Genomic DNA, 12,667 nt, shown 5'->3' on the forward strand with positions numbered 1-12,667 from the left:
ATCTAGCCTTTAGTGTCATGCATTCTTTTCTATTTGACTTGAATAAACTTTGAATTTGGAGAAGGCAATGGCACCCTACTCCAGTACTCTTGCCTGGAAAACCCACGGATGGAGGAGCCTGGTAGGCTGCAGTCCACGGGGTCAAAAAGAGTCGGACACGCCTGAGCGACTTCACTTTCACTTTTCACTTTCCTGCATTGGAGAAAGAAATGGCAACCCACTCCAGTGTTCTTGCCTGGAGAATCCCAGGGACGGCGGAGCCTGGTGGGCTGCCGTCTATGGGGTCACACAGAGTCGGACACGACTAAAGTGACTTAGCAGCAGCAGCAGCAGCAGCAAACTTTGAATTATGGCAAAAATGGTATAATATGATTTGTATACTTAAAACTCTTACGATAGCTATTCTAATAATACTGCAATTAAATATACTGAGAGGACCATTATATTTTTACTTGCAGTCTGTTTCCATGTTTTTGTTGTTGTTCAGTCACTCTGTCGAGTCTGACTCTTTGAGACCCCTTGGACTAAAGCATGCCAGGATTCCCTGTCCTTCACTATCTCCCAGAGTTTGCTTAAACCCAAGTCCATTGAGTCGGTGATGCCATCCAACCATCTCATCCTCTGTCGTCCCCTTCTCCTGCCTTCAATCTTTCCCAGCATCAGGATCTTTTCCAATGAGTTGGCTCTTCCATCAAGTGGCCAAAGCAGGAGCTTCAGCTTCAGCATCAGTCCTTCCAATGATATTCAGGGTTGATTTCCTTTAGGACTGACTGGTTTGATCTCCTTGCTGTCAAGAGTCTTCTCTAGCACCACAGTTCGAAGGCATCAGTTCTTCGGCGCTCAGCCTTTTTTATTGTCCAGCTCTCACATACCTACATGACTACTAGAAAAACCATAGCTTTGCTTATATGGACCTTTGTAAGCAAAGTAAGAAGAAGGCAATGGCAACCCACTCCAGTGTTCTTGCCTGGAGAATCCAATGGACAGAGGAGCCTGGTGGGCTACAGTCTATGGGGTTTCGAGAGTCAGACACAACTGGGTGACTAGACAATGATGACAAAGCAAAGTGATGTCTCTGCTTTTTAATACGCTGTCTAGGTTTGTCATTGCTTTTCTTCCAGGGAGCAAGTGTATTTTAATTTCATGGCTGCAGTCACCGTCTGCAGTGATTTTGGAGCACAAGAAAATAACGTCTGTCACTGTTTCCATTGTTTCCCCTATGCATGAAGGGATGGGATGGGATGCTATGATCTTCATTTTTTGAATGATGAGTTTTAAGTCAGCTTTTTCACTCTCCTCTTTCACTTTCATCAAGAGGCTCTTTATTTCCTCTTCGCTTTCTGCCATGAGAGTGGTGTCATCTGCACATCTGAGGTTATTGATATTTCTCTCTGCAATCTTGATTGCAGCCCGGCATTTCACATGGTGTGCTCTGCATAGAAGTTAAAGAAGAGTGATAATAAGAGGCCCTGATGTACCCCTTTCCCAATTTTGAGCCAGTCTGTTGTTCCATGTCCGGTTCATGTTTCCATGTTAGTTACTTCAATATAAAAAAATAGCTTAAGTAACGTTTATGTTTTTCATTACAGGGATTTGTTTTATTAAAATTTTTATTGTGGTATGTACAAAGTAGTAACCTACATCAGAAAGACAAACAATTTTGAGAGGTAACAACTAAAGTTAAAAATGATGCCAAGTCAGGCTCAGATGAGATAGGCATTACATATATCCTTTGTTTTTCTTTAAATAGAAGGAAAGATTACTATTCAGAAGAGAAAAAAAATTGTGAAAAATATAATTCTACTTTTAAAATATAAATCATATGACCAAAAGGACAGGCCGAGTGAAAATCACTCAGTTATGTCCAACTCTTTGCAACCCCATCGACTGTAGAGTCTGTGGAATTCTCCAGGCCGGAATACTGGAGTGAGTGGCCTTTCCCTTCTCCGGGGGATCTTCCCATCCCAGGGATTGAACCCAGGTCTCCTGCATTGCAGGCAGATTCTTTTCCAGTTGAGCCACAAAGGAAGCCCTAAAGGACAGGCAAGAAAAGAAAAAGAAAAAAAAAAAAAAAAACAGATAAATTAAACTACATGAAAAAAAAACCAAAACAACCTTCTCTGTAGCAAAGGACGCAATTAACAGAGTGAAAAGATAATCTACAACATGGAAGAAAATGTTTGAAAATCATTATGACTGATAAGGGGGCTTCTCTGGTGGCAATGCAGGAAATGTGAGTTCAATCCCTCTGTCAGGAAGATCCCCTAGAAAAGGGCATAGCAACCCACTCCAGTATTCTTGCTGGAAAAATCCCATGAGCTGAGGAGCCTGGCTGGCTACAGTCTATGGGGTCACAAAGAGTCGAACATGACTGAAGTGACTGAGCAAACACGCATGTCTGATAAGGGATTAATTTCCAAAATATACAAAGAATTTCTACAATGCAACAAAAACAAAAAACAAGAAATACAGATTAAAAAATGGGCAAAGGATTTAGGTAGACATTTATCTAAAGAAGATATACAAATATCAGATAAAAGATGTTCAAATCACTAATCCTTAGGAAAATGAAAATGAAAACCACAATGAGATACCATTTTACACCCATTAGGATGACTGCTATTTAAAAAAATAAAAAAAAAGAAAAGAAACAAAGCAAAAAACCAGAAACTAATACTGTTAGCAAGGACTGGAGAAATTAGACCATGGTTCCCTGTTGGTGGAAATGTAAAATGTTGCAGCTGCTAAGGAAGACAGTATGGGAGTTCCTCAGAAAATTAGAATGATCATATGACCCTTTCTGAGTATGTACCCAAATCGAAAGCAGGGACTTGAACAGATTTTTGCACATTCATGTTCATTGCGGGATTATTCACAATAGCTAAAAGATGGGAGCACCCAGTGTCTCTCAGTGGAGGAATGGATAAACAAACTGTGGTATGTACATAGAGTGGAATGTTATTCAGCCTTAAAAAGGAAGAAAATACTGACACATGCTATGACATGATTGAAATTTGAGGACATTACTCCAGGTGAAATAAAGTCACAAAAAGATAAGTACAGCATGATTCCCCATATATGTGATTTAGGGCAGTCAGATTAGTAGAGACAGAAAACAGAATGGCGGTTGCCAGGGGCTGGGGGTGGGAGAAATGATGAGCTATTGTTTCATAGATACAGAGTTTCAGTTTTGCAAGATGAAAAGTTATAGATGGTGGCGGTGAATATACAATGTGAAGTACTTAATGGCATTGAACTATACTTTTAAAAATGGTTACAATGGTAAATTTCAATATTTGTGTTTTACTAGGATTAAAGGCTCCGCTGTCCTGGAATTCTCCAGGCAAGAATATTGGCATGGGTAGCCGTTTCCTTCTCCAGGAGATCTTCCTGACAGAGGGATCAAACCCAGGTCTCCTGCAATGCAGTCAGATTCTTTATCATCTGAGCTGCCAGGGAAGCTCCCCTGCCACCACCCCCAATAAAGATATATATATACAAATCATTGTATACGTGGTGTGGTTTTAAAAAGATTTCAAAGAAGAGAAATAAGAGGGTGTATGGACATTAATAAATAGGAACTAATCTGAAAATATTTTCAGAGCTTTCTCATGCATAATAAAGTCTACATTAATATATAGTGTCTAATTATAAGAAAAACTATGACAAATGTAGACAGCATATTAAAAAGCAGAGACATTACTTTTCCAACAAAGTTCTATCTAGTCAAAGCTAAGGCCTTTTCAGTATCATGTATGGATGTGAGAGCTGGACCTTAAAGAAGGCTGAGCACCGAAGAATTGATGCTTTTGAACTGTGGTGTTGGAGAAGCCTATTGAGAGTCCCTTGGACTGTAGGGAGATCAAACCAGTCAATCTTAAAGGAAATTAACCCTGAATATTCATTGGAAGGACTGATACTGAAGCTGAAGCTTCAATACTTTGGCCACCTGATGCGAAGGGCTGATTCATTAGAAAAGACCCTGATTCTGGGAAAGATTGAAGGCAGGAGGAGAAGGGGACCACAGAGGATGAGATGGTTGGATGGCATCACTGACTCAATGGACATGAGTTTGAACAAGTTCCAGGAGATGGTGGTGAACAGGGAAGCCTGGCATGCTGCAGTCCATGAGGTCTCAAAGAGTCTGACGTGCCTGAGTGACTGAACAGCAACAGCAAATTATATATAATCAGATATCCAATTACATAATTATATATAATGTGAAAATCTCTTGTGTTCTCCTTGGTGCTGAGGATTTTCTGGGGATGATAATGAAAGGAACTGCGTACACTAGCTCAATTCAGACATTCTGTTCTGTTGCAGATCTGTGGCCACTGGTTCCCATGGTTCAGAGGCGCCATGAGGCTCGCTGGCTCTTGGAGGCTTTGGCTCTGGGCAGCAGCGTTCCTGCTTCCTGCTTCCGCTTCCGTGATGAGCAGAGACAAGCCAGGTATCCAGGTCATCTTTGTGTCCAGTCTTCAAATGTTATTTGTAGTCTTTATTTTTAAAAAATTATGAAAATAAATCTTACAGTTAAAGAGGACATAGATTAAATCTACAAGTAAAAAATAGATAAGAATTTATTGTTTTCCCCATTGACCTTCAAGTCACACATTGAGAATGCCTAAATTTACATTTTTCAATGTATGTATTAGTCTAAATAGCTTTTGTTTATCTCATTGATATTTATAAATATAAGTATGCATTTTGCATCCATGTGTCTATTTCTCCCTTTCACCTTTAAATGATGTTACTTAAATTATTCATATTATAATATGGAAACTCATTCCCAGTTAGTATTAAGGGATGTATCTAATGTTCATTAGGGAAAAGTGAAAACAGACTAAAATAGAAAAAGAAATGTAGCTTAATTATATGTCAGTTTTGTAGTGTCTGAGATGAAGTGAACAGGAAAATAACAGTCTTGAAAGCACTTTTTGACCTAAATAGATAATTGTTGTTATTTAGTGGCTGCATTGTGTCCGATTCTTTTGCAACCACATGGACTGTAGTCCGCCAGGCTCCGCTTCCATGGGATTTCCCAGGCAAGAATACTGGAATGGGTTGCCATTTCCTTCTCCAGGGGATCTTCCTAACCGAGGAATCGAACCCACGACTCCTGCCTTGACAGGTTAATTCTTTACCACTGAGCCATCAGGGAAGCCCTAATATTTACATGCAATTGTTAAATTATCAACCTCATAAATATTTCCAAAGGACTTGAAGGCAATTTGAAACATTTATTTCCATCTCTGATTTTTAAACATGATCAAGTGGCTAATTTGGAAAACTTTTCTTGAACATTGAGTATGTGTAAGTTACTGAACTACATGCATTCTATATTATAAAGTTTAACTAGACCCACTGAAAGGCCATTTGTTAAACAAAAAGAAGCTTTGACTTGCCTTCTGTGCAAATGACCACACATGATGAATTCTGACAATAGTCACATATGATGATATGTCCTGAGAGTGTGAGTTGCCTTGTGCTTATTCTTTTGAATATTTCTTTCAGAATTTTGGCTAACAAGGTATATACAGGTTTATAACACACCCCAGTAGAGACTTTTGAGACTTTATAACAATCTCTTATAAAGATATAACACATCTGAGTCTCTTGAACATTTTGTAAGTCTTTATGATTTTTCACTAATTTGGCAGGAGGTACATTTCATAAAATAATCTACATGGGAGTTTGAATATCCTGTGGCTAACACCATACCAAAGATATCCTGTGGCTCTCATACGTTTTTGGGGTGGGGGAAACACTTTCTTTTATCAGAAAAATCAGGAATGACTCATGGCAAAAAATAGTACATAGGGCAGGGAGTTTATTCTGATAATGTTGCGACTTTCCTGAATTTTTTTAATGTCTCTTCATTTTAAGAGACATAGCAGGTAATGCAAGTAATTACTTAATCAGAGGGGATAGGACTTTTTTGGCTAGAAAGGAGAGTGCATCAGTTTCCAGGCACATGCTAGTGTGTAATAAGTGTTCCTGATGATGATCTGAAGGCTCTACCCAAATGGTTTTCCAGTTTTAGTGTGAATAAGGATCATCTGGAGTATCGATTCCCCGGTCCCACTCCAGAGACACCTATGATGCAAGGCAGCCTGGGGCGGAATTCAGTAATTGACATTTTTAACCAGCTTCCCAGGTGAATCTAATGCCCCGTGTTTTAGGGAAATAAAGAAACACTCGCCTTTTTGATAATTGTCTCTTTTTTCCTCAGCTGGTTATCTTGTACCAGGTTCCTTTTATTTTTTATTTGTTTACTTGTTAATTTACACTTCAATAACTCTTTTTGGAGGGGTAAGAACATTTAACATGAGCTCTACCCTGATAAGACATTTCTTTATTTTTATAGCTGATCTGACCTTCCATTTATTTATTTTTAAAATGTATTATTACTTATTGATTTTTGACTCTGCTGGGTTTTCGTTGCTACAAAGGGTTTTTCCTAGTTGTGGCTAGTGGGAACCGTGCCGCAGTTGCAGTGCACGAGCCCCTCATTGCAGAGGTTTCTCTTGCTGCGGAGCTCAGGCTCCAGGGTGCACGGGCTTCAGTACTTGTGGCACGTGGGCTCAGTAGCTGCAGCTCATGGGCTCCAGAGCACAAACTCAGTAGTTGTAGTGCACGGAGCTCTTGCTCCGAGGCATGTGGGATCTTCCTGGATCAGGGGTCGAACCCGTGTCTCCTGCATTGGCAGGCAGATTCTTTACCACTGAACCACCAGGGAGCCCCACACTTCTATGTGTATAATAGAGTACTGTTCGCTGTGGATCTCCGGAAGGTAATCATCTTGCAGAACTGAAGCTCCGCCACCTTGGGATTTCCCTGAATGTGATGCTCCTGTACTTTGCTATCCCAATTCTTTAATCAGGTTTACTGTATATGGGGAAATTGGAATGCATATGTTCTGGCTCAATTTACTCTACCACATTAATCTTTCTGAAAGAGTTTCCTGGATGTGAATTCCAAGTTAATCAAAAGTCTAGTAAGCTTTATGTAACTTGAAGCATGGAGGGAAATGACTAAAGATGAAGAGTTGATTTTATTAGATTGTCTGGTAGGAGGTGCTCGTGAAACAACTCACCCTAAACCTGCCGTCGAAGTTACTTGATTGAAAGTATCATTTGCATTAATTGAAAACATCAGCACAGCCTGTCATGAGGATTACTGGAGAGGATGACATTCCGAGCCTGGCCTGACAGGGGCTCTTCTCGTGTCTTGTGTGTCTGATTCACATGCAAGATTCCCTTTTTAGTTTCCTCATGTGCAGACCTGTGTGTGTGGTCACTAACCATTTACCGGAGGGAAGTGATTACAGCTAAAAATAAAATATAACAAATCTGAGGGAGAGGCTAGGATTTCAACTCTGGAGTCTGTGAAGTTGTCAACAGTCTGCTGTTAAACTTAAATATACGAAGGATAATTCGAGTCTTTTAATTGCTTTACTGAACTCAGTGGAGTACTTAAAGGTTACTTGCAATATTGGCCCAGTTGAGATAGAATCAAGAATAATACAGAGAGATTCAATAACACCTTGAAAATTAAAATCCTGAAGCTATTCAGAATTAGTGGTTTCATATACTTTGGTCAGTGTTACCATTATGTTGAGATTATAAGGCATACTTGAGTGTTTTCACACAGCAGATAAACAATTTGAATGTGGCCGTTTCAGCTCAGTTGTCAAAAAACGGTGGGGAAGAAACTTGTATTAACAAATATATATTGCATGCATTAGCTCCAGACTGCCTTTAATCACTTTCTTAAAAATTTCCTCTATGATAGAAGCTTATGTATCATATGGTTCCTCTTTATCTTCCACTCTCCTTAATCTAGGAGCTTCTCAGTTGGCTCTGTGATGTGCTGTGCTAAGTGGCCTCATCCGTGTCCAACTCCTTGCAACCTTATGGACTGTAGCCTGCCAGGCTCCTCTGCCCATGGAATTCTCCAGGCAAGGATACTGGAATGGGTAGCTTTTCCCTTCTCCAGGGGATCTTCCCAACCCCAGGATCAAACTTGGGTCTCCCACACTGCAGGCGGATTCTTTACCCTCTGAGCCACCAGGCGCTAGTAGTAAAGAACCCACCCGCCAGTGCAGGAGAAGTAGCAGACACTGGTTCTGTCCCGGGTCAGGAAGATCCCCTGGAGGAGGAAATAGCAACCCACTCCAGTCTTCTTGCCTGGAGAGTCCCAGGGACAGAGGAGCCTAGTGGGCTGCTGTCTATGGGGTGACACAGTTGGACACGACTGAAGCAACTTAGCAGCAGTAGCAGCAAAGTATAGTGTACAGGGGTCCTAAGGACAACTAGTAACAATCAAAAGAAAGGCCTCTGTCAATAGGGAGTCTGTCAGCCTTAAAAAAAAAAGAAAAGCACCTGAAAGTTCTTATTTTGATACATTTTACCCACTTCAGTGTTCTTGCCTGAAGAATCCCAGGGATGGGGGAGCCTGGTGGGCTGCCGTCTATGGGGTCACACAGAGTCGGACACAACTGAAGCGACTTAGCAGCAGCAGGAGCAGGATGAAAAGAATACAAGCTAGTTCTAAGTCTGTGGTAAACTGCTGTTCACCTTCTCAACTGTAATCCTGAGACAAATGTTGTGTTGTGAGTTTTGTCAGTAAAGGTAAAGAGAACAATTTTCCTCAACACATGTTAGAAAACAAGAGTAAGGCCTGTCAGAATGGCTGCCCCCAAAGAGACCACAGTTGACGAACACTGGCGAGGGTGTGGGGAAAAGGCACCCTTTGTACACTGTTGGTGGGAATGTAACTTGTTGCAGTTGTTGTGCAAAACTGTGTGGAGGTTCCTCAAAAACCTAAAAACAGAGCTACCGCATGACCCAACAATTCCACACCTGGGTATATATGTGAAAGAAACCTCACTAATTTGAAAAGATACATGCACCTCAATATTCATAGCAGCATTGTTTACAGTAGCCAAGATTTGGAAGTAGCCTAAGTGTCCATCAATGGATAAAGAATAAAGGATAAAGCAGGTACACACACACAAGCACACACACAGTGGAACACTCAGCCATAAAAAGGAATGAAATTTTGCCATTTGCAGCAACATGGGTGGACTTGGAGGGTATTATGCTAAATGATATGCCCCATGGACTGTAGCCTGCCAGGCCCCTCTGTCCATGGGATTCTCCAGGCAGTAATACTGGAGCCGGTTTCCATTTCCTTCTCTGGGGAATCTTCCTGACTCAGGGATCAAACCTGCATCTTCTGCATTGGCAGGCAGATTCTTTACCACTGCGCCACCTGGGAAGCCAGACAGAGAAAGACGGAATCTAGAAAGCAAAATGAACTACTGAATGTAACAAAAAAGAAACGGACCCACAGATGTAGAGAACCAGCTAGCAGTTACCAGTGGAAGAGAGAGGGGGTAATATAGGGGTAGGAGATTAAAAGGTACAAGCTATTATGTATAAAATATGCTACAAGTATAAGCATTGGCACTTGGAATATAGCCAATATTTTATAATAACTATAAATGGAGTATAAGCTTTTAAAATTATACAACTGTGTTGTACACTTGAAACATATAACGTACATCAACTATACCTCAATAAAAAAGAAGAGTGGTAAACAGAACGCCTGTGAAACTAGACAGACTTAACTGTGATTATAGAGGTAGTAATTCCATAATACTGGAGAAGGAAATGGCAACCCACTCCAGTTCTCTTGCCTGGAAAATTCCACGGATGGAGGAGCCTGACAGGCTACAATCCATGGGGTCACAAAGAGTCGGACACGCCTGAGCAACTTCACTTTCTTTCTTTCTATAGTTCCTTTTGGAGAAGGAGGTGGCAACCCACTCCAGTGTTCTTGCCTGGAGAATCCCATGGACAGAGGGGCCTGGTTGGGCTGCGGTCTATGGGGTTGCAAAGAGTCAGGCACGACTAAGCAACTAACACACACAATTCCATAACACAGTATGTGTACTCCTGAGGATATGAAGAAATAGAAAAAATAAAGCAGTCAAAACAGACAAGAGAGAGACCTGTTGCAGTTTCTCAGGAGGCAGCTGATGCCCTCCTTCCCTTCTCTCGTCGCACACGTTGCTCCCATGTAATCCCTTCCTTCCCTGTGCTATTTGAGAGGAGAAAGAAGGAATACAAACTGCCTTTCATGAATACCAAACCGACGACTTTTACATATAAGTGGGCGTGGAAAGACCAGAGCAGTGATAGGAAAAATATGTTTCGAAAGGCATGTGATCTAGTTTCTGGACTAGAACGCTTACCAGTTGAATAGGAGGCCAAGTCAGCAGGTGAGAACAAGGAGAAGGATTTAGAGATTAAGGCAACAAGTGATTTTTTTCAAGCACATGTTTCAAACTGAGAGCAAGGACAAAATACATTTCTACTAAATAAAGAGAATATAATAGGTACTGTTTGTTTGGAATGTGATTTTGAGAAGCATGTACAATACAGGGGGAAAAGCAGGACTATGGGAAATGAGTTTTATTTCATCACTGCCATCAAGTCACTGTGTAATCTGGGGGGAAGTCACATAACTTCTCTTAAATGACTTGTTCTCGGGCCCTCAGGTTTCTAATTTTTAGAGGAAGAGAAGGATAAAAATCTTTTTAAAATATATGTAATTTTTGTAGATAGTCTCGATGAAATCAGATAATCTTTCCCAAATCTGACCTAGCCTTCCTGTCTGGTGCTTTATCCCCTTGCGGTATCCTTCCAACCCTATGAACTGCCCGGGTCCTTCAAGCTAAGTCAGGCGGAAAGGGGGTCTGACAGTCACCGACAGCATCTTAAATCTGACAAGACTTCTGCGTTAATATTTGGAAAGGTCTGTTGATTAAGGGCCCCCAAGTAGTGCATCTTTGTGGTGAATTTTTAGTAATTACTTTTGAAAGGTTACCACGAGCCTTGGAAATGCTGCTGCTGCTGCTGCTGCTGCTAAGTCGCTTCAGTTGTGTCTGACTCTGTGCGACCCCATAGACTGTAGCCCACCAGGCTCCCCCGTCCCTGGGATTCTCCAGGCAAGAACACTGGAGTGGGTTGCCATTTCTTTCTCCAATGCATAAAAGTGAAAAGTGAAAGTGAAGTCGCTCAGTCGTGTCAGACTCCTAGCGACCCCATGGACTGCAGCCTACCAGGTTCCTCCATCCATGGGATTTTCCAGGCAAGAGTACTGGAGTGGGTTGCCATTGCCTTCATTTGAAATGCTACCCCTGCCTAAATTCTCCTATCTGACAGGATGCTTGGATATGTGGGTCTTATAAGTAGTTCTTCAAGATACATGCACATTTACCCCAAAAGTATGATTTACTTTGTATTAAAATGTATCATTGCTTAAAGAAATTAACATATCCAATTTTTTATATCTACTTATATTGTATTGCCTTTTTTATGCAATGAACAATGAGACCCATGCATTCAGCTTATTGTACCTTGAGTCTTACACCCAAGGAATTAACATTTAGTTGTTTTATTTTCAACAGAAATATAGTTGACTTACAATATTGTGTTAGTTTCAGGTGTACAGAAAATACATATATATATATATATATATATAAACATATATATATATATATATTCTTTTTCAGATTCTTTTCCATTATAGGTTATTATAAGGTACCGAGTATAGTTCTCTGTGCTATATAGTAGGTCTTTGTTGTTTTTCCATTTTATATATAGTAGTGTGTGTATCCCCACTCCAGTACTCTTGCCTGGAAAATCCCATGGACGGAGGAGCCTGGTGGGCTGCAGTACATGGGGTCGCTAAGAGTCGGACACGACTGAGCGACTTCACTTTCACTTTTCCCTTTCATGCATTGGAGAAGGAAATGGCAACCCACTCCAGTGTTCTTGCCTGGAGAATCCCAGGGACGGGGGAGCCTGGTGGGCTGCAGTCTATGGGGCTGCACAGAGTCGCACACGACTGAAGCAACTTAGCAGCAGCAGCAGTGTGTATATATGAATCCGAAACTTCTAATTTATCTTTCCCCAACTTTCCCTGTTGGTAACTGTAGAAGTTTGTTTTCTATGTTTGTGGGTCAATTCTGTTTTGTAAATATGCTCCTTTGTATCATATTTTTAGATTCCACATATGAAGTGATATCATGATATATGTCTTTGTCTGACTTACTTCACTTAAATTAACATTTAGTTTTCATTTTTTTTGTTTAGCTTTTCATAACAGAGCACATATACTAGAGATATAAAGCTGTATTTGAATTTTATAAACTGAAGACTTTAGTGAAAAGCATTTTCATAAATATTATTGGAAATGTTCAATTTTATTTACTTCAAAGTGACAGGGGTATTATCTTGGCATCATCATATATTCATTAAGTCCGCAGAAGAATTTAAATAAGATATATACTGTTTCCAACTTGGCAATAAGCTGACATACCTTCCAGTCATTACCAATGCATCATAGTAGGAAGTTCCTTCCATACTCTGGATGTGTGCTTGCCAATCATCTGTTGGAGTCTCCCTATATACATTGTGAAGAATTTAAAGTTAACCTCATTTACAACAGTCATACAGTCATTCAAAGTCATTGTAAAAAATTTGATCACAATTTTGGTGTTTTGTTTTATAAAAATTATTTTAGCTTACAGTGCCTTCTCAAAGACAAGCTGTTTTCCTCACTCTGTTGAGGTATTACTCACACAAAGGCCCAC

The 12,667-nt window shown here is 40.5% G+C and overlaps 1 protein-coding gene across 2 annotated transcripts in view; it reads left to right on the top strand.

Moving 5' to 3' along the window:
* COL19A1 (collagen type XIX alpha 1 chain) overlaps nt 1-12,667 on the top strand; it is a 452,305-nt gene that overhangs the window by 11,115 nt on the left and 428,523 nt on the right. For both annotated transcript variants that reach the window (XM_070795674.1, XM_070795673.1), the window contains exon 2: nt 4,324-4,450. In XM_070795674.1, coding sequence (XP_070651775.1) covers nt 4,360-4,450 — 91 coding nt within the window. In that variant the 5' untranslated portion in view covers nt 4,324-4,359. The remainder of the gene's footprint in view (nt 1-4,323; nt 4,451-12,667) is intronic.

Source organism: Bos indicus, chromosome 9 (assembly GCF_029378745.1).
Source record: "Bos indicus isolate NIAB-ARS_2022 breed Sahiwal x Tharparkar chromosome 9, NIAB-ARS_B.indTharparkar_mat_pri_1.0, whole genome shotgun sequence".
In the NCBI taxonomy this organism is placed as follows: Eukaryota; Metazoa; Chordata; class Mammalia; order Artiodactyla; family Bovidae; genus Bos; species Bos indicus.